The sequence below is a fragment of the Pygocentrus nattereri genome, chromosome 16, assembly GCF_015220715.1.
Source record: "Pygocentrus nattereri isolate fPygNat1 chromosome 16, fPygNat1.pri, whole genome shotgun sequence".
In the NCBI taxonomy this organism is placed as follows: Eukaryota; Metazoa; Chordata; class Actinopteri; order Characiformes; family Serrasalmidae; genus Pygocentrus; species Pygocentrus nattereri.
In genome coordinates this window covers 25516124-25539073 of record NC_051226.1, presented here as the reverse complement: position 1 = coordinate 25539073, position 22950 = coordinate 25516124, and the positions used below count along the sequence as shown (strand labels likewise).

General features: G+C 39.2%; 1 protein-coding gene and 1 long non-coding RNA gene across 6 annotated transcripts in view; one reads left to right on the top strand and one right to left on the bottom strand.

Moving 5' to 3' along the window:
- LOC108431786 (actin-binding LIM protein 3-like) overlaps nt 1-9509 on the bottom strand; it is a 122821-nt gene extending 113312 nt beyond the window's left edge. For 4 of the 5 annotated variants that reach the window (XM_037546232.1, XM_037546233.1, XM_037546234.1 and 1 more), the window contains exon 1: nt 9020-9509. In XM_037546232.1, the coding sequence (XP_037402129.1) occupies nt 9020-9032 (13 nt within the window). In that variant the 5' untranslated portion in view covers nt 9033-9509. The remainder of the gene's footprint in view (nt 1-9019) is intronic. The other variant, XM_017705144.2, reaches the window with a different exon arrangement.
- LOC119265440 lies at nt 8823-22752 on the top strand. The gene is made up of 4 exons (XR_005131647.1): nt 8823-8917; nt 10572-10613; nt 12820-12880; nt 22546-22752. It is a non-coding gene; the product is annotated as an uncharacterized LOC119265440 (long non-coding RNA).
- The last annotated feature ends 198 nt before the right edge of the window (nt 22753-22950 follow it).

The window sequence follows — 22950 nt, the reverse complement described above, 5'->3', positions numbered from 1 at the left end:
TTTTTAAAAGTGTAAGTATGTATTGTATGAAAAGGCATCCAATATATCGTTTTAAATTTAAGTGACACTTTTTAACCCCACAAACTTGGAAATTTCACCTCCGCATTTAACCCATCCGTAAAGTAAAACACTACATACACACTAGTGAATACACACACTAGGGAGTAGCGAGCACACTTGCCCAGAGCGGTCGGCAACCCTATCCACAGTGCCCGGGGAGCAATTGGGGGTTAGGTGTCTTGGTCAAGGACACCTCAGTCATGGACTGTCGGCGCTGGGGATTGAACCGGCAACCTTCCAGTCACAGGGCCAGTTCCCTAAACTCCAGCCCATGACTGCCCAGTACAGTACTAGTCATGTCAGTTCTGAATTCAAAGTGGTCAAGGGAGGGGCAGAGCTTGGCAAAGACACAGAGCAGCAGAAAGAGAGAGAGAGAGAGAGAGAGAGAGAGAGAGAGAGACACCATCTCAAGTGGATGTCACTCTTCACCAGCTGAGGGCAAAATCACGTAATACACTCTGTTAGGCTTCCGATACGCCGAAGAGAGATGCGGCAATGTCTGTCAACACGGCTTAATCGGCTTGCCATTCCAGATGGATGAATGCCATTCTTGTTCAGACACAGAGAGAGACTGTATATGTGAGAGTGGGAAAAGAAGCAAAACAGGTGAATAACAGCTCATTCTCTGAGACGCGGCGTGTAATTACGTTTGCAAGCTGGGCTGGCATGCCCATCCGCAGGGTTAAAGGGCTTGGAGCGACTGCCCACTGAGTGCCATTCAATACCATTTTAATCACACTCTAAAGGCCAGTTTAAACCCTCCCTGTTTGTGGACATTAGAGCTTGTCTGCTTAAAGAGTGCCATCTCAGCATAATCCAACAAAAGGCAACAGGGCTTCCGCAGGCCAAAAGAGTCCTTACTGCTGTAATTAAAGGTTTATTGTAGTAAACTTGTTTATAAATCTTTAGCACAATAAATGATTAACACCCATTTTTTCAATCGCCATTAACGCTTCGCATTTTACTAGTTTGACCCCTCGATCCATTTGTAGTAATGCAGGCTGAAGACAGCTCAGGAGAGACAGTTCACTGGTTGAAAAGTTAACTAAACTCTTACTGGAGTGATCCCGTCAAGGGTACATCTTTAGAAAACATAATTCCATATTACACTGCAATGATATGTCGACTCCATACATATTTTTCTATTTTAAAACAGTTCCTTTCCCTTAGGAAAAACTTACTTAAGGTTGTACAGTTGGATGTTAAAACCATTATTGTACCTTTGAAGGTACATTTACATTATTTGGACCTTGATGAACAAAAATGTAGCTGCACAGTGTCCTTTTTTCTGACTGTGTAGTAGCCAGGATACGTTTCTCGACTCTGACTGTTTAGTTTGGTCACAAGTTTCGTTCAGTGAGCTACAGGTACAAAATAAAATGCTTTTTGCCAGCAATAACTGCAAATATATATGAATATACTGCTACATTTACTGGAAACCACAGTAAGCTGTGTAAACGTTTGCACTACTGACTTCTCATCAGTTTCCCAGTAATATCACTGCATAGTAACAGTCTTTTAAAAATGAACACATCGTAGGTCACGGTTTTAATGTGACTTCATTCAGCTGGCCACAGTGTGAGAATGACAGATGCGAAGCCTCACATGCTCTCTGAGTTGAAGGCCGAAACCTTTTGCCCTGTGGGAGACAACTGCAGGACAGAGTGCTGATTGAACGACTCTGATCTGTCTTCCTGGATAAGAATGTTGAACAAGCTTGAAGAGTAACAGAGGGACTAAAATACAACCCTGGTTCTCTCAATGCCCAACAAGCATCCACCTAATAATCAACTGAAACAGGCAAATGAAAAGATTCACTTTGCCTACGAGCTATGAAGCACTTGCTCAACCAGTATACCACTTGGCTGATAAAATCAGCCGATATTAATGTTACACAGATTCACTGGTACAATAAAATGCCAATTAATTACAAGCAGCTTCTTCTTTTCTGTAATGTACACATCTCTTATATGAGAAGAATCATTCAGTTTGTAATGACTTCAGTAGTTTCATGCTCTGATGCAATTCTAAGCAAATGCTAATCTTTGCCTTTTTAGGCTTTAAAAAGGGCTAAGAATGCAGGGAAGCCTCATCCAGCACTACAATATAAAATTATTTAAGACTGGTAGACTTGGCTCTCTTGCTGAGGTGAATAAATTTGGCAGTTGGTAAGCGACAGTCACTTTTGACTGTTCAAAGCGGAGAGTCTACTGTTACATTTTTTACTATATGAAATCATATCACCCAATTTTATTATCATTATTTTCAGCTCCTTAAAACAAAAACTGATTTTTCATCATTTCTGCTTAATCATTAAAAGAATAAAGTGGTTGGATATGAAATGCTCCGTTCTAAAGAAAATTACCCAGCCAGAGTTGTTCACAGTGGTAATGATAGGACCCAGACCTCTAAAGTTTAATGGTGCTTAAAGCTACCTCACAGAAAGTTATGAATTCGCTGTCTGATGCCTAATATATAGTTTTATGGATTTTTAAAATAAGAGATTTTCTAAAAATAGATTCATGGTGGAGCGGTACACAAAGGCCACTATAAGATTAAATAATTGAATTTACAGTTTTGTCACAATTTTATCATTATCAACATTATATATATAAGAACTAGTATTTCACTGGTCATTTTGGATAATCAATAAAATGACTATGCTTATTTTGTATACATCAGAACCCCTAGTTACTTTCACCCCCACTGTAAAGAAATCAGTCAGTAGGTTTCTCTACAATAAACCATTTCACATCAAACTTTTCTAAATGACTTTACTGTCACCTGAATTATGCATAAATGATGAAAAATCTATGGAATTCCTCTTTACTATCAGCACTGAAATGAAATGGAAAAATAATCGGACTGGTCGTGCCCTTACGCACATAGACAGAAGGAGTGATCTAACTAGATTTATCTTGACCTTGGCTGAGTAGAACAACGATCAGCCAGTGATCAGCCTCATTAAAGCTACGGATGTGGTCGAGGACATGGTGCTGCACAATGAGATGAGACGGAGAAGCACATTTGTGCAGCTCAGCCCAGCTCTTCCTCCTGTCTAATGGAATGGAGAGTGGGGTATCTGTAATTCAGAACCACACACACACACACACACACACACACACACACACAGGCAGGCAGACAGCAGGGGGGCTGCTCACTGGGCTGTAGTAACCTGCACACTTGGCTCCTATTAAAAGTCCCTCTTTCAGCATGTTTTTCCTCCGACTCTCTCGATGTAAACGCTATGGCAGACAGCCAGCCCAGATGCTGGCTTTAACCTCCTGCTGTTCACTGTAAAAGCCACTGCTTTTCACTTACAGTAGGCCTGTGTTCTACTGACTACTGTACATCTGATGATGTTCTTTAGCAGGGGTGTGAATTTGTTGACCTTAATTTAATTAGATCATGAATCTATAGGAAACGATTCAATACAAAATGATTCCATTTGATTCAGTTTAGTATGATTCTGAATTAAAGTCAAAGTGAATCAGAAATCTTTGTGCCTTTTTCACTCTGCATTATAATGCAATTCTGTGTGAAATACATTATCAGGGAAGGTCTCTGAGCTGTAGGTGGGTTATCAGGTTGTCTGTTCTCTTCTAAGCGCAAGAAAACAGGTCATAATTATTGTTCAGGGTAAACGGCTCCATGCTACAGATTAGGTTGAATGCTGGAGTGCTCTTATTGCAAGGCTGTATTCATAGACATCTTACTTTTGTTGAATGTGTATAAATGTATGATGTCTATGTATGTGTGTGCGTTTATGTATGTAGACCACTCCCCATCCTTCTGTGGTTTTGATATGCAGAGAATATTGTTTGCGTGTTTACTATCAAAAAGTTGTTAACAAAAAAAGTTTTGTGTTACTCTAAAGTACTGGACAGTCAAAGTTTACTTTGCACACGCTGCATCACCAAGTACAACATAACATCTACAAATGTAATATCTACAGATGCAGTCGAGTCGCCATGTTCAGATTGATGCACCACTCCTATCTTTTTTTGTTTTTGGAGAATTTTATTTTGACCACCTTCAGATTGATGCAATACATCCATGCTTTTTTACACCTGTGCCTTGTTTTATTCAATATAGTGAAATTGGCTATTATATTACTGAATTGGGGGTAATGCAGCATGAACTGTGTATAAGTATGATCTGGTAGTGCTTATACCACTACACACACACACACACACATCCACGTTCCAGCTGTCAGCTGAGTTCCGCAGCTCAATAGAAGAATGCCAGGCATTACAGGCATTCACAATGGCTCCAGTAAAACAAAGCGAGCTGCAGCGTGTGCCAGTGTTTCACTGTGGACTCAGCACTTAGCTCTAATGAGAGCTATGTTTTTGGCCATGGCACCGGAGCAGGGGAACGCCATTGACATAATGGCCTCGCAAGGACAGCGGAACGGCGGAGAGATTTCAAGAGTAATCCCACACGACACAGCATGGAGAGCCACTCACGGCCTGTTGCACAAGCCTCTTTCACTAGGCTGCGGATATACTGGAATTACCAGCCCACGGATCAGCCAGGTTTTAAAGTTCAAGATTACTTGTTGTCTTTTTGTATTGAGGTACACTGCAGGCCAAAAATGAAAGCAGTGATTTTTTTTTTAAGTTATCATTGAATTTTTTTCTACAGTTAAGTCAGTTTGCAAACAATCAACACCAATATTTATTGGCATTATTCAACCAAATACATTATTCCAAATTGTTGCACTGGTTTTCAGTTGAGGTTGCACAGACTTGTCAACTAAAAAATCCACTGCTTGGTGCTTGGGAAGCAGATGACTTGTTGGGGGCAGTGCCTGAAATACTAAAATAAAAACTGCAGAGAACAGGCTGGAGGAGAGATCTTGAGAGATACTGCAGGAAACGAAATTCCACTGCAAACTTTCTAAGACTATGCTGAAATACAAGCTTGTGAACCTGACCCTAACCACTGTCTCCAATAGGAAGGGGATATTTGACAGACATGCAAAACGGCCAATCAAAGACCATTTATGACTGTTTACATTATTGTATAATTAAACTCACATTAAATAAAGTGGAGCTGACAAACACACAAGGGCGTCTTGTTTACTCGTTACCTGTGGCTTCAAACAAAATTCAGGAATAATTTCTTAAAACAGGATATTTTGAAAGCTTTCTGGTTCTTCGACTGGGCCTACATCTTGCTCAGGAGCTGGTGTGCAGAGATACAAGCGCTGACTACTAGCATGTACTTTGATAAACAATTGTTTGTTTCCCATCAGACTCATAGAAGCAGTGCAGAGAATAGCCATAGAAAATTTGAATTCTACAAGAGAGGTGAGATTCAGAGAGCTGTAGTGATTTTAAACTCTTTTGCAAAACACATCTCACACCTCAAACCGTAGACAGTCCCAGCTGCCCCAGCCCCTTCTAGCAAGCCACAAACAAAATGCTCTTTTAGCCAACAAATAGTCATTAAACCCTTAGTTTTCAGTGCTGCATTCTGAATATTCTGTATATAAATTCTTAATGATTTGTTAACATTTTAATGATTTGTTAACACTTTTTTGCAACATTCAGTTTCAGTTCACTTTAACCCCTTAAAATCCCAACCTTATTACATATTAAGGCTCATTATTCAGTAACTACAGGGACATCAGTGCAAGCAGGGTGAGTAGTTTACAGAATCGTGTAATAAAACCTTGGGCCTGCTGGTGGACCCTGGCCAATTAAGTGGTTAAATCTATTCACACAATGCAACAGTCAGTCTAATAATCAATCTAATAATCATAAATGTGCAAAAAGCATCATAACTGTGTAAATCTGGCAGACAGTTATTCAACACTGAAAGCATCTTATCTGGAATGCTAGTGTTTTTTTAACCTTATCATTTGTACAGGTGATTAGAACTGACAAAAACGTGTGTTTCATTTGTGTGTAGTAAAAGGACAGAAGACCTGCTGAGGTGAAGCTCACTCATAGACTGGAAGCCAATCAGATGGTGCTAAAGCAACTGCCCATTGACTTTTATAAATGTGTGAGTGGAAAGGTTTTCTAGGAGCGGCACGGTGGCGTGGTGGGTAGCGCTGTGGGTCGGCCTGGGTTCGATTCCCTGGCCGGGTGATCAGGGTCCTCTCTGTGTGGAGTTTGCATGTTCTCCCCGTGTCTGCGTGGGTTTCCTCCGGGTTCTCCGGATTCCTCCCACAGTCCAAAGACATGCAGTCAGGCCAATTGGATGTGCTAAATTACCCCTGGGTGTGAGTGACTGTCTGTCTGTCTGCCCTGTGATGGACTGGCGACCTGTCCAGGGTGTATCCTGCCTTCCGCCCAAAGACTGCTGGGATAGGCTCCAGCACCCCCCCGCGACCCTGACGGAGAAGCGGCTTAGAAAATGGATGGATGGATGGATGGAAAGGTTTTCTGTTCTTTTCTAAGTGCAAGGACATGGGTCAAGATTATTGTTCACAGTATCAAACTATATGCTAGATTAGGTTGAAATATGCTGGATGATTCCTTTAATGCTGTGTTGTTATAATGCCTGGGACACTGACACATAGATAACACTGCACAACTGCAACATCACATCAACCATATGCAATGTAACAGTTATATAACTTACCAAAGCTAACCACACTTTAGCCGATTCAAATGTAGCAGCATCCAAAACATACACTCAGTCTTGCTACTGTTCACATCTGTTACTCATGAGAAGCAAAGAACTTCCAAAAATGAGAATTAGCTTCTGTGAATTACAGCCTGCAGTTGTACTTCAAAAAGAAAGAGAACCTTTAATGACACAGGATTTTAGACAGAGAAGTATTTTAAATTTACTGTTTACTGCGAGACCCAGTGCGACCACTATGTTTCAAAACCAGTAAAAAACTACGGACAAAAAATATGCCTTCCAGATGTACCTGCAGAACATCTGTTTTCAGGGCGGGAGCTGTTTAAGACAGAGGAAGTCCACACAGTTTGGATTGGAAAGGACCAAGACAGAATACACAGCCTTCGGCTATCTTTGGCTTCAAACTCACAGGATCACAAGAGTTCATTGATAAAGCAGTGCAGTGACTGGCTCTGACAAGTACAACACAACGCTTTGTCAGTGCTAGAAGATCAAGAAAAAATGCGCACTATGCAAAAACAGAGTAGCTCAGAATGTGTGGACAGCATGATTAATGCCAGATATTTTATTCGCTGGACAAAAAAAGGAAGTCCGGGATTAAACTCCAATCAGTGATTAAATAAAAAGGGTGATTATTTACTGCTCTGGCAAATTCTAATCCAAGTCTAGCCTGCCTAGCTGCTGATTTACAGGCTAGTCGTTGGATTATACAGCAAACTGATTAACATAAAATGTGTTTTTTGAAGGTAATACAGCAGCTAGCAGAGAGCTCAGTTGTGCTGTTGCAGTAAGGGTTAGGGTTAGGGTCAGCAGCACCATCAGCCAGCCCTGTTTGAAACCTTTAAAGGGCCCATATCCTGCATTTTTCTTGTAGGTTCACTTGTGTTCTGCGTGGGTTTATGTACCGTTCATGTCATGATTCATGATTGTATGGATATTTTGGAACCTTTCTTTATCCCCTAGAATTAAACAAATTGTGCCGTTAAGACTGGTATATGCAAATTATCTCTGTTCCGATTGGCTGGCCTCAGTCTGAACTGGAAAAGTCCAACCCTTATGAAGTTATCGGGGCTAACCTGCTGCAGGCTGAATGGGCGGATATAGGATGTGTTGGTTTTTGTGACATCACAAAAATATTGAATTCAAAATGAGCTGTTTTTGCAGATTAGCTGCCTCACTGACCGGGGAGCAAACAGCATGTTTTGAAATTTGAACACACTACAAACACTTTTATTTCAAAAAGGCGTGTTAAATATTGGTTTTGCATGATATGTGAGCTTTAATACTGTGAGGCACCACAAAGTTCTCCAAAGCCAGCCCACCAAAAGAAAGAATTCCAAGCCTTGCACATTTAATTCATTTGTTTCAAATGTTTTATTCATTGATCACATTACGTATACAGGCTCCTGTTGCTCACACAGGATGCAAAGTACAGTGCAAAGCACAATTTTAAAGAGCCCATATAATGGAACTTTGTTTTTAATAAAAGGGTTGAATGTAGCACGTAAACACTGACAATTCCTGTCAACACTCTCCCAGTCAATATGGCACTTACATAGAGACTATGCTGCAAAAACAGCCTGTTTTGAATGTACTGTTTTTGTGATGTCAAAAACTCAACACATTTACTAGTGTCCACCTACAGCGGTCTTGCCCTGCCCATTTGCACTGAAGTTGTAAGGAGTGTTTCCGCTTCAGAAAGAGGCAGAGCTCATTTACTTCACTAGAAGGGAGGCCATTCATTATATTAGTCTTAAAGGCACAGTAACTGAAACAGGGACATGGAGAGGTGTAAATGGTCAGGTAAAAATAAAATAAACTATGATTGTCCCACACAAAATCGCCTCATAAGTTGACAAAAATGTAGGATATGGGCCCTTTAAGGGTGAATTTGAGCCTGGGTGATACCAGATGTGAACCTTCAGGTGGATGGATGGATGGATGTAAACCAAATGCTAGACAATAAGGCTAAAGAAACGACTTATGTATCAGTCACTCAACACTGTTAAGTGACACTGCTCGGTTTTTGACATATAAAGATGCAGGTCGATAAAGTGCAAAGAAGCCAATAAAAGTTGTCCCCTCCTCCACCAGCCACACTAACTGCATTATGAATTAATAACACGCTTTTCGATTTTTTCTCCGTCTTATCCTCGACAGGGAGTCTGTAGTCCTGCGCAGCGCGGACTCCGGAGCAGGACAGGTGAGCTCCACAACTATCAGTGGAGTTGGTAGGCAATGCTAACTGGCAGTGGTGAGCACTTTCCAGGCAGACTTGTGAGAGGCAATTTTGTTAAATACTTTTTAAATTATGCATATCGTCATGTACTAAAATGTAATAAGCGTATGTTCTTACCGTTCGTGTTCATGGTGAGAAGCGTCCTCGCCTCCAGTAACGACCGAGCACCTTAACGTTACACTCCCGTCATAGTCCGCGTTTTATGGCTGTTTAAGGACAGTTATTTACACAAACACACACATTTGACGTTGCTGATGAAGTGTTTTCCTCCTGAACAATTGGAGAAGGAAGAGTCCCGGAGAGCAGTTTCTGGTGTCCGGCTGGCGAACGGACGCGGGCAGTGCGGAGAGATGGGTGGCTCCCCGCGTGAGGAAACCGTTAAACAAGCCCGCTGCTGCTGTGGTCGCTGGCTAGTCTGGCTAACACAGTTAGAGTGAATCCGTCAGCAGCGTTTCGACCTGTGAGGACTCGGCTCCGGCAGTCCTGTGTCCCGTAGGTGTGTGTGTGTGGCGGCGTGCTCGCAGTCCCGGGCTGTCAGCGGCTGTGCCATGTCCCCCTGTGTGTGTGTGTGTGTGTGTGTGCGCGCTCCATTGAGGGGAGAGAGTGAGAGAGCGAGAGAGTGAGAGAGTGAGCTCCATGTGCTCACAGGACAAAGCCGTTAGCCGTTTCACTGACGGTGAGCCAGAACTAGCTAGCTAGCAACTTCGTCGCTCAGGAGTGGTTTGGTAACATTACTACAGGTTTACTGTGGAAATAGATTTGTCCAAAAATCAGTTCATAAACATTAAAGAAGAAGCCGGTCATAAATTCACGTAATAACGTGGCCTTATACCGGTGTTTAACCAACGGACCGGTGTTCTATAAGCTAACTCAGGGTGTAACGGCGCCTGTGTAGACTGGCCGAGGAAGCCGAACTTTCCGTTTTTGCGTATCTGTAGCAGTTTTTTATTTCTTTTTGATTGTGTCTGTTTAAAGGGGAACTCAACTGATTTAAAAAAATCATATTTAATATGCATAATTAAATGGTTAAGATGTAAACAGACTCATTCAGAGTGATTTGGTGTGAAACGCTCTGCTCTAGAGAAACGTACTCTGTGAGAATTGAGTTTAATAACCTACCTCCACTGAGTTTAATACGAGTTTAATACCTCTGAAATCTCCCTCACAGAAAGATATGACATGAAATGGTTATATATACATATATATGTGTGTGTATGTGTGTGTGTATACAAACTATCTTAAAGCAATGTTAGGCAGCATATTTGTGTATATATATATATATACACACACACACACACACACACACAAATATGCTGCCTAACATTGCTTTAAGATAGTTTGTAATTAAGTTTTGCCTTAAAGTCTATTTTAATCCATCCGTAGCAGAGGGATAAATGCAGGGCACTGTAAGGCAACATAGTGTGTTGTAGACGTGACCCTTGCATCCTATCACTATCATTGCAAAGAGAGCAGAGTCTGTACATTTTTCTACAGTGAATCACTTTGTGTCTGAATGAGTATGTTTACAGCTTATTCAATTATTCAGAAGTTTTGAAACATTGATGGAATATGCCTTTAAGAGCAATAATGGATAAATCTATATTGTGAACAAAGATGTTCATTTACTGACATCTTGTGGTGATAATCTCTTCACTCATTTTCTCCTCAGGTGCAGTAGGATCTACCTGTGGTGTGAGTTTCATCATGTAAGGTGGGTTAGTTTTTAGTTTGTCCTTTTGCTGATCAGTGGCTTATTTCTAATGAACTGAATGAATTTACTGGAAGAAATGACCCTTCTTCTGTTTTTTTTTGGGCCTGTAGGGAAACTCCCCCCAGAAATTCATAAGCTTTGCCAACAGTCTGTTTTAAGCAACTGCTTTATTACGGGTGGATAAATCTAGCTATTAGTGTAGTTACATCCAGAAGATGTCAGTGTTGTTCTAAAAATCTCTTTCTTCATTTACACCTGTATTCTGTGATTTGTATTTGCCAGGTCTGGATATAAAAAGGCCTATTTAGGTATTTTCTAGCTCTCGATTTAAATTCAGATATTAAGATTGTAAAGCTGGGGGTGACTGCATAAACACTGTTAATAACCTAACCAAGTTAAACTGTTTCAGTTTAAAGCCTCGTTGCTTCAAAGATTCAAAGAGGCTGTGATTTCCAGTGAGTGTCATTTGGGTGCCATGACTTGAGTGAATCCCCCTTGTCTTCCTGGCATGGGATGCGACCAGAGGCCATTGGTGTATTGGAGGTGAACTGACTGATTTTCTGCACCTGATGAATTGATCTCAGTGAAAAATCCCCTTTTGTCTTTCTTCCATTCACACACTGGGGGTGACTCTCCTGGATTCCTAAACATGAAATAATTTCAGACTTAGCCCTAGATTCTTTATTCATTTCCCTCTAATTTCACCTCTAATTAACAATGAATTGGTCTTTTTCATTATTAAACATGGAGTGGTCCCCCAAGGTCATGTTGCCTCTTTTGAACAAGTGAGGTCATAACACTAGCTGGAATACTACAGAGTTTCGTAGCCTAATCTCTATCTGCTGCATGTGTATCCCACTCTTTAGCCCCTTACAATCCAAGGCAGAATAATAACAATAATAATAATAATAATAATAATAGAAAGAAGAAGAAGGACAATTTTGTAATTTTTATTTTATTTCAATAGCGGCTTTCTTAAACTTAAATTCACCACAAAATCCATGAAAATTACAACACCAGACAAACTAAACAGAGCAAGAATTAGCAAAACATTGCAATTAAATCTAATAGAAAATATACTGTAATAGAAGGGCACAGCCTGGTTTAAAGCTTTAAAGCATCACTGCCTTTGATAGACTTTGGGCCAATCATATCAGACGTAATTGGATTACAACATATCATATCAGACCTCATACATTGTAAGCCAATAATATCATCATAAAAACTCACTAAAATGAACATTAGGCCTTATTCAACATCTAAAATATAGAGAGTGAAACAGTGTGAATATATCCACCTACAATATGGATTTGTGGCAAAGTATATAACTGTAGATCAGTTTTTTACTGATGAGTAAACGTGAAAAGGGGTTAGGCTAACATTAACACTAACACTAAGTAGCTGACAAGCCAACAAGTGAGAGTGTGAACGAACAAGAGGAATAGAAATAACATTATTGACAGCTCTTTATATTCTTTGTTTTTAGGTTGATCTTCAGTATTTGGAAACAGTGACACCAGTGTTTGCCATATACTGTTGTTTACAATATGTTAATGTCAGTGAAAAGGACGAGATTGAATTTGCTTCCTATTTGCCAGATTATTGTTTAAATTTTTGCATTGTGAGGTGCCAGAGTGTAACTGCTGCTGCATTTAAGGTGGAACAGAAATCTGAGCTCTGTGGAGCCCTGCTGGTGACATCTCATATTAAAGAAATAATGCTTGGCCATGACTTGGTAAGGTGTGGGTGTGACATAGTTAAGCCTTGAACACGGCTTAATAAGGCATGATGTCATTCCCACACCCTGCTTACATGTGGGAATGACATCATGGCTACGACTTAATTATCTAATTCCCATGCCTTACTAAGTCGTGGCCACAACTTAATCATCTAGTTCCCACACCTTACTAAGCCATGGCCAAGCATAGGATCTCATTCCCATGGTTCAATACAGTGTTGCCATGCATTACTTTTTATCATACAAGGTTTCACCACCAGGGCTCTGTCAAGTTCAACTTTGAGTGAAAAGGTCATCATAACAGCTTTATATCCGGCAATTCCTCAAACTGTACATGCAAATTAAGAGGCAGCAGCTCCGTCAAAGCAATCAGATGAGAATTTTCTCACCAGTTAAAATAAAGAATACATTGATTGATCATTTCTTGTAAATCTGATTTTAATAAAATGAATGTGTTACTAAACACAGGAAGAGGTGGAGAAAGAAGCTGATGGAGACTGATGGGACTGAAGGAGCAGGTCTGATGGAGGTTAGTGATCAAGAAGAAAGCGAGGGAGAGTGGTATAAACTTTCAGTTAAAATTAATACTGAATTTAAATTAACTTGACAGAGAAAATTGTATTTATAAGTTTATATTTATATTTATATATTTATATATTATATTTATATATTAAACAGTATTAACTCCAAACATCCTGTCTGGTCTCCTGGCTTTTTATTGTATTGTTCTGTTTTAAAGTTATAAAAAGGGTACAAATGTGTACTTTCCTCAGGAAAAACGTACACTTAAAACCATTGTACCGTTGAGGGTATGTGTACATTGTTTGTACCCTGAGGAACAGAAATTGTGCCTGCACTGTAACCTTTTTTTGATGTTGAAAATTTTTGATTTTTGAGGCTTTTCCTGTACTCCATCAGTGTCAAAAGATAAACCAAAGTGGGTGCTAACAAACGTTTTGGAAACATTTATTAGGAGATGAGTTTTATCAATGTTGAATTGAAGATAAGTAGAGTTTATTCAGATCTTAGTTTCACAGATACAGTTAGAGAGGGAATCAAGGCTGGAGTTTATGTAGATCTGTGTATCATCATCAGAGTCCTTGCTGGAAAATGACATGGTTAAGGCACAGCGTGTAAATTATGAAGAGGAGAGCACCTGAATCCTAAAGCTTTTTTACTAAATACATATATACAGAAGCCTGGTTGAAACCCTGACTGAACAAATTATACTTAATTTACAAATACCTGAAGAATTTATGGAAATGTTCTACAAAAATATGTGTTTCTCAAATAAATGTTTACTGATTACATTGAATTACATCAAAATGTTTGTCTGTGGTAAATGACCATACACTAATGTGGTAGATAGGGATTAGGTTTAAAAAGGCTAGAGTATTCCTTAAACACTTGTTTTCTAGCTTTGAACACTGGAAAAAATAGTTCATTGAGCAGGGGCCAGATTCTCAAAACATGTTAGGATAGTCATAACCCACTTGGGCCATGGTATCTTCACAGCCTCAGTCAAAACGTTTGCGCCAGTCTTATATGTAGGCATGTTTGCAGTAAAATCTAGGACCACCTCAGAGACGTGCGAGGAAGATAAACCCAGAAAATATTTATGATCTATCAACAACATGGAGAGCACTCCTTTGTTGTAAACTGTACTGAAATCAACTGAAAAGCCATCAAAACCTGAGCCATCAAAATAGTGGAAAATGTTCAAATTTAGCTAAGAACATTGCTGACTTTAATAGCAATAAAAAGAATAGAATGAAGAAGCCCTAAGAACAGCAGTGGCCAGTCTCGTATCCTCAAAGTGTGGCCACAGGCTTTCATTGCAATCAAGCAGGAGCACACCTGATTCTACTTGATCATTCAAGCTCCTTCTTTGTCGGAATGTAAACCCTCAGCCACACCTGCCCTTTGTGGAAAGGACTGGACACTGCCCAGCCTTAGAGGTTAGAGTTAATTAAAATAATTTAATATAATAAATAATTATAATACAATGTAAAATAAAACACACACACACATCTTCTAAGCCACTTCTCCTTGAGGGTTGCGGGGGTTGCTGGACCCTGGACAGGTGTAAAATAATGCAGTAATATAAAATAAAACTCATCCAATACACTTGTCTGATCATTGTGATTTAACTGCACCCCATATAAGCTCTCACCACTTTTATTCCTTTATTTATGTATTCATATATGGTAACATAAACAATCGGACATTAGTGTTATACACACAGGCACATACACAGATGTAAATATTAAAATAAACCCAAGTTCTTGCTGTTGTTTAGACTAGCCCGAGGGAAAAGACATGCCATGCGGTCTTCCTCAGTCTCTTCCCAGTTATACAGTTGATAACCTAGCATCACTCTGTGGCCGACTAAGAAATTCATAAGTCATTACTACAGCTGTCTTTAGCAACTTCCATGAAGCTTTGAGAATCTAGCCGCTTATCTCAAGGCTCATATCTGAAGGCTTTTTTAGAATACAGAGGTGTGATTCCAGCTTACATGTTCATCATGTTCAGCACCACACGTATAGCAGGCCAACACATTTTAGATTGGACAAAAGGAAAGGGCAATAAGAGGGCCGGTTGAGTACAATGTAAGTGACCTTCAAGTAGAATGATTTTTCATTTTATCCCATAAGGCAAGCATATATTGGAGACATGCTTTATTCATGAGATACAGCATGGACAGAACGTTGGAAGGCCAGAGGTGTAAGAACTTGCTAGTCTATAATTTAATCGCATGTCTTTGGTGGTACATTAAGGGATCAGTCAAGTCCTTATGCCCATTTTTTTTAAACTCCTTCTACAGGTCTTGCACTGATTGCTTTCTATTTGTCTCTCCTTTCAAAAAGTAATTTTCCAAATACTTTGCTATTACAAAAGCAGAATGAATAAGTAAAAAGCTTTAGCACTTTGGATTTTTTAAATCCTTTAGACCACTTTCTGTTTCCAGAAATGTGTAGTCACATCCTCCAAAGTTTAATCAGGGACATTAAGAAAAATCAGGCTGAGATGTGCTTATTTATATAAGCCCAAATTTAACTGATTTCGCTGTACCCTGCAAAATTTGCATAATAGTAAGCTATTCAAATTATGACCAGGCTGTAAGGAACAGTATAATGGGCCTATTTAAACTAATCTTCTTCACATGCAATCAATCTGTCAAACTTTTTCTGGTTTTGAAGCTTGATTTCTACTCAGACTTATTCAGTCCTCAAACGTCAAATCTGAAATTGCAGAAGACCAATTAAGTTTGCATTTTTTTAAAAAACTTGTTCTTTAAAAAGAATTCTTTTATGCTTAGCTTCTTGAAGCGTTTTCACAGAACACTCTTAGAACCCCAATTCCAATGAAGTTGGGGCGTTGTTTAAAACATAAATAAAAACAGAATACGATGATTTGCAGATCCTTTTCAACCTATATTCAATTGAATACGCTACAAAGACAAGATATTTAATGTTCAAACGGATAAACTTTATTGTTTTATGCAAATATTCACTCATTTTGAATTTGATGCCTGCAACACATTCCAAAGAATTTGGGACAGGGGCAACAAAAGACTGGGAAAGTTGAGGAATGTTCAAAAACACCTGTTTGGAACATTCTAGAGGTGAACAGGTTAATTGGAAACAGGTGAGTGTCATGATTGGGTATAAAGGGAGCATTCCTGAAAGGCTCAGTCATTCACAATCAAGGATGAGGCGAGGTTCACCACTTTGTGAAAAAAGTTGTTCTGAAGGAACATTTGAAAGAAGATACAGAATACACACACACACACACACACATATATTTGGGCCATTTATAAACATTGTATTGTTGACGGAGAACAGCGACATTGTGTAGATTAACATTACGAATAGTAAACATTTTATATCAGTATATTCAGTCCAAGATGTTAACCTACTGTTAGACCCTGCAACACCCCAGAGGCCTTCGATCATATTAACTGCATTAATTTGAACTTATTTTTAACTGGAAGCATGAATTAATTAAGGTCTATGTATAAAGCTGACATAAATGAGGGCATAACTCCCACAGCCCTCTTGGGTTTATTCCCCCAGACACACTTATCATTATGAGTATGGATTAAACATCACTGTAACACCACCGGCAATGTTTTGTAAAGACTAAGCACCTCCAAGAAATTCATCACACACCACGCCATGGCAACCGATGACGCCCATACTTTTCTTTCAATGCATGGCAAATGAGTGAGATGTGGGTAGATGGATAAAAGGACAGGGCAATAAGGGTAGATTGATAGACAGTTGGATGGATGGGAGGTAAAAGAAAGCTATTGCTGAGCATATAGATTAGCTGTCCATTCCAAAAGCCAAGCAAGTTAGTCAGGGCGTGTTCAATAGACAAACACATCGCTGTTAACCTGCCATAAACACTGGCCATTGCTAATATGGGAACGGTTCCAGAGACACAGAGCAGTCTGCTGAGCGTTAAAAAAGACAGGCTACTCCTTGCTTTAGTGACACGCAACTGATTTTAGAAGGCTTTTCAGACTTGACAGTCCCAATTTGAAGACAGTATCAGGCTATTGCAAGAAAAGTGCTGTCATTTTCGATAAGTGCTCCAAATGTGTTGGAGATTTGAGCAAGTGTCAAAGTGTCTGAGGTCTGTTAGATCATTTAAGTGAACAAGTCATTTTTTTATTCAGCATAGGGTCATTTAAACTTTTTCAAGCTATGCTTTCATGGTTGCTGTGACTGGTGCAGGGATAGAAGGAACGAGGCGAATACTGCGAGACGATGACCCTGTTCCTTCTACCCCTACACCAGTCAGCAATAACTTTAAGTTCAATGTGTTTCTCAGAGGATCTGATGGAGAATATGTGAGGCTTGAGTTCCCCAAACCAAGAATATTCTTGCACTCAATAAAAGTGTCCAAGCCAAGCTTGTCGACTCATATCTTAATGGGGGGAAAAAAAGTAAAACAGAACTTTTTATCAGAGGATGTTCAACTCGGCATTGACTTTCCAACTGTCCACTGAAGGACCAGTAACCCTGGTCCTGTTAATCAGTAATTTTCAGACTAAAGGCAGATATTCACTCTTTATTTTTGCTGTTTTAATACTAATGAAAAAAAAAATTTAATTAAAAAAAAAATCACAAATGAAGTTTGTAGTCTTAAGACATTGTTAGCAGCAGTTGATTTAATGCCTTTGAGTCATTCTACCATTGTGAGGCAAATAGTGTCCCACATCCTTAAAGCCATGAAAATGAGCTCAAAATAAGAATAAATCAAGATTTTGTCTGTATCTTTTGTTCTGTTCCTGAATTTTCCAACAAAGAAATGTTCATTTTTCATTTTGAATTTTTATTTTATAGTCATTTTTAGTTATGTTGTGCATGACAAACAGGCACATCATAGCGATGGATTTCTCATAGACAAAAGTACTGACTTCATTCTCTTTATATTACTGATCAATTTGGCAAATAATAGATTCTTTGCACAAAGATGCAAATGCCTTATTTGTATATTTTTACATTTTTTACCGTGTCACTTTGGCGCTAAAGTGTCTGAATTATATTTCAGAAATGCATAGTTGTTTTAATCCCAGCCCTTCAGTAGTCCTAAAGTTTCATTACTCACTTACAACTTAAGAATAGCTCAGACAGTTTGTTTTGAAGTCTTGCTGATTGTGAGTCTTGTAAAGTGGATGGGGATTAGATGAAGCTGAAGATGAAGCTTTTTATTCTCATTCCTGTTACACCTTCAGTGATGTAGCAGTTACATTCAGGTGCCTATATGCAAGTTGGCGTGTAACTGCTGCACTATTTTAGGTGGAACAGAACTTTGAAAAAGAAGCAAACATAAGTTATGAGAGATTAGCATTTCAGATTCAGCCCAATGTTGTGAATCTGTTACGGGCTGACACATCACACAATGCTCTACACAATTCAATACCCTTTTTTGCATTACCGGTGTAGCAGTTTTGAATAGTTTGAAAATGGACTGTAGAAGTAACAACTGTAAAAGAAAAAAGCACAGAGAAGAAAAGGCACAGAGAACAGGACCGGAAAAGGTGATTTAAGCAGGTCCAAGCAGGATGACAATGAGAAGCACTGATCTTAACTTACCTAACGTCAGCTTGTTGCATATTGACTGTCATGATCGTCACATTTGAGATGAGAGCTTTTGCCAGTTTTCATTTTATCACTAGCTTGCCATCTTGGTTACCTCACTGCGGCATTAATAATAAATAGCAGTAAGAAATAAAGATGAAAATGCATAGATTGCAGAAAAAAGTTATTCTGCACAAAGGCAATGGTGTGTGTGTGTGTGTGTGTGTGTGTGTGTGTGTGTGTGTGTGTGTGTGTGTGTGTGTGTGTGTGTGTATGTGTGTGTAAAAGAAACTGTTTTAATATTTAAATGAATTAGCAGGAGAAATACGGATTATGATAGGGATGGGCTGGTCTGCATCATGTAACCTCTGGCCCTTGTCGGTGGCGTTATGTTATAGCTTTACTGATGTTGTTCAACATAACTTGAACTTCATATCAGCATCTGTTTTCCTCTTCGATGGTAGAATAACCGCTTTCCAACCAAAGACAGCCTTCAGCTATAAAGGCTACCAATAGAAGATGGGACGATTCACAAGTTCTGACACCTACAATTTGGTAGAACTGATGGAAGACCAAAGCAGAATGTGGTCTTCATCTTGCATCATAGGCGAGTTGTCAGAGAATCTGGTTTGTATAATCTGGCTTACAGCACACTTGAACATAAATGATCACATTTATGCCACAAGAAGTTATTGGCGTCATCTCGCACAGTGATGTGCAGTCAACTTATAAGGCTGCTGTCTTTGCACGGGGCTTAAATCTGTATAGATGTGTTATATAATGAGGATAATTGCAAGCTTTCTAACACAGTAGTTACTCCTCTGAGAGATCAGCATTCCTCTGCGTACATCCCACTCGTCCAGAGAACATTCATTTCATCATCATGGGTTTATCAGTAATATTGGCTACAGAGTGTTTCTCCAGTGCTCTCTTACTCTGCAGCACACTTACCAACCTCCTGATCTGTACATGCACTTGGTGGCAGGAAAGAGCGTGATGGAGTGGATGCTTGCCCAATAGGTCACGTCACTGATATCCTTTTTGGTGAGCCTGACCTTTTTCACTGCATAATCACCAACTCAGCTGGCAGTACAGGTTCAGACTGCGTCTGCATCTATGCAAGAAATTGGATGGTGCCTTATTGAAGAGGCAGGGTTTTTTTTTTCCTAGGACTTTTTCAACTGAAAATCATTTATGCAGAAAGAAGTCTATGCATAGCTTAACATGCTGGGGGAGTGGAGTGATTTTTCAGCAGTTTATGCTGAGATGATAGACCCAGTGGGGTGATTGTGAGGCAAAGAATTGAAAAGGAGAATATATGAATGAGTTTTACTCCTCCCCTCAGTGTACTGTGTCCAATAGAACAGATGAATACAGTGTTGTGTGAGGTTTAATTTGATTCCTCTAATTGCATCTCTCTGTCTCTCTGTCTCTCTGCCTCTCTCCTCTCCTTTGTAGAGCCTTCAGTCAATGTACTGTATTACCTTTGGCTGGCGTTATTGTCGGTAATCTCATTAGGTTGCTAGACAAACCTATTCCCAATCAGAAATCACGGCCACTTCATAAATCTTAATTACCTGGGAGCGCTCTCGTTTAGTTGGACGATGGTTTCTATGGGTAGTTTCTGAGCTGAAAAAATGAACAGTGTAGTAATGAGATTGGATGATTTTATGTCAATTATACACAATATTTCACTACTCACTGAATTATTATTCTTTGTCTGATGTTGTGTTACGGTGCGTATGTGGAGGCTGGAAAAGTTGCCAGTACCTCAGCTTGTGAAGTTTTCTTCACATTTGTATTTGTAGTAGTTCAGATATTATTATCCTTTACAAAATTTAGCACGTTCAAAATGAAACATATTGTAAGTTGAGTGTAAATATTATTAACTGTGTTCCTAATTGTATTATTTGAATGTGAAAATAAGAGTGAAAAGTGGAAATCCTCTAAGAGCAGTGGTGTAACTCATCCACTAACCTTCCATCTTTTCTTTGCTGCAAATTCATTCATTCTTGGGATCCATTTCTGAGCTGCTGAGCGTTTATAGTGTTTATATTAGTTGAACTGCAGCTGAAACACACCTACTGCTTTTGGGCATATGACTGGTATGGTAGAATTAAGGTGTAATGCTGTCCCATAGTTTTTGTTGGGGGAGGTTACGATTGTGTTGCAGGCCTGATCTGCGGGCCTTGTGTTTGACATATGGTCTTTCAAGGGAACAAAGCAATACATATTTTAATGCACAGATGCTATATTTTTGCTGAATTTAACATATTGGTAAAAATCATTAAATATAAACTATGGTCTGTGTAAAAGTAATGGGACAATTTACATTTAATGTTTGTTTTTTTTTTTTGCAAAATGCTAAGTTCACAAAAAATAGAAATTATGCCCTAAAATGAAGACATAAAAAAGAACATGTTTAAGTTTGTTTAACAAAACATATAATTGGACCATGGGTGTTCAAACTTTTGCATGTATGTATAGTTGTGTGTTATAGTGTGTATGTATAGTAATAACAGTTATTCAATTTATAAGATTTAATTGATTTCAAACCCAAGTTTGCAGCAATCTTGATCAAACCTTAAGAAACTTCTGAAATTCCGCTTTCTGTAGTCCATCAACAAAGCCTGAGGGAGGCATTTAATTCAGATTGTACTTGAAATGTTGAATTTTCAGTGATGTGATGAGCACACACAGGAGCTGGTAGGGCAGAGGTGACAGGCTTCCTCAGTAGGGCCTGTGGGCAACATCAGTGTTTTTCAGAGCAAGAAATTAATGAGCCCAATAACTCTGGATGCAGGCGTGCAAAGTGAGTACAGTCATTTTGCCTGCGCAGCTTTATTTGTCTCCAAGCTCCAGCACTAGTTGCAACCTAGTCCACCCACAATTTTATGCTAAGGGGCCAATGTAAACAGATGAGGAATGCAATCTAATTGTAACATCATTTGCTCTGGCAGTTAGCTTCTTCATATATATTGCAAATTTTTGATACTTTTTCAGCAGTTTCTTCTTGGAATTTGTGAATATCCATATGTATAAATGAATGTGCAAATGTTGCTGTATGTATTCTTTCAATGTCAAAGTATATGAGTATATTGAGACTAGTTTTGCTTACGCCCAGAATTAGTAGCACTCTTAATTAAAGTCCACCAAAAACAGTTAGGGAGTGTTAGAATCCTGTTGAAAGAAACGGTGTTGAAGGGTTGAATCCCCAGCAGTATCTTCAGCAGACAGGTGTAAGAGCAGTTCAAGAACACTGACCAAGATTTAAGAAGGGTCGGTCATTCTTGACCTTTAAGCTGTGCTCAGCCACTCCTTGGTACAAAATGGCAACTCTGACACACACACACACACACACACACACACACACACACACACACACCCAAGATAAATGTAGCTGCTATAAAAGTGACTAAGAGCTTCATAAACAAGAAGAGGAGTCATCGGTTAAGAAAAAGGGCAAAAGGTTAAATGTAACTAAACATTTGACCTATGGCCTGGCCTGATTTTGAGGAGGCTCACATGTAACAACAAACAGCATAGAAGGACCAAAGCTTAGGAATGTAGGAATGAATAATGGAGGAGACAGTAGATACTTGGTTCATGTTCCCTTTAGAAAATGATGTAACAATGTAAGTTGCCTGTCAGCTTTTAAACACGCGTTGCATTCCAGATGGTTAGTGTCCAGGCTGAAGATCTCCCCGCTGTATCTGAGTTGCTGATATACTTTGGTTTGCTTGGACTGAAGGTATTTGACCGCAGCTGCGAGTGATCAGTTAAATCAAGATTGGAGCACCTTCATTAGCCCAGGTCTCTTGTAGCCTAACATCATTAATTTACTTTTTACGTCTTACATTTTTGCTTTTAAGTTTTGGAGAAAAAACAGGCAGTTAAAGAAAATCATGGAAAAATGTCAGTGTTAAATATTAGAATGAAATATCACATTTGCTTCACAATGCGTATTACTGTAAATAATTCACCTATGCATTCCCAGACCTGGTTTACATCAATAAAGGATACAAATAAACCGCCATAGGAAGGATCAATAGATGGTTACAATGAGCTGACTGAAAATTCTGTTGTCTTTTCTCAACAGACAATTTTATTCACACTGGCTAAATACCCATGTTTACGACTGGGCCGCTGTGGGACCACCTCTGCTTCTCTACTTTCAATCTCCTCAAGATTCCTCATTTCTTCGTGCACAAAAGGTTAGTCAGAGTTGATCAGGAGGTGGTGAGTGACTACACTGATCTGTGGCATTTGGAAAGACCATTGAATACTAATGCGCAATGATAGTGGAGAATCATATTAGCATTGGGAGATCAGCATTGAACTGATTTTTGGACCAAGATTTCATTCAAATCAAAACCATTATTGGCTGACATAGTTATTGTACTCCAAAACAGTCGAATCTTTAAGCGAGGCTGGGCTATGGTGCTAACATATCTGCATTTTATTCATTTTAGTGAACTTCTAAGCCTCAACAAGTAAATGTTAC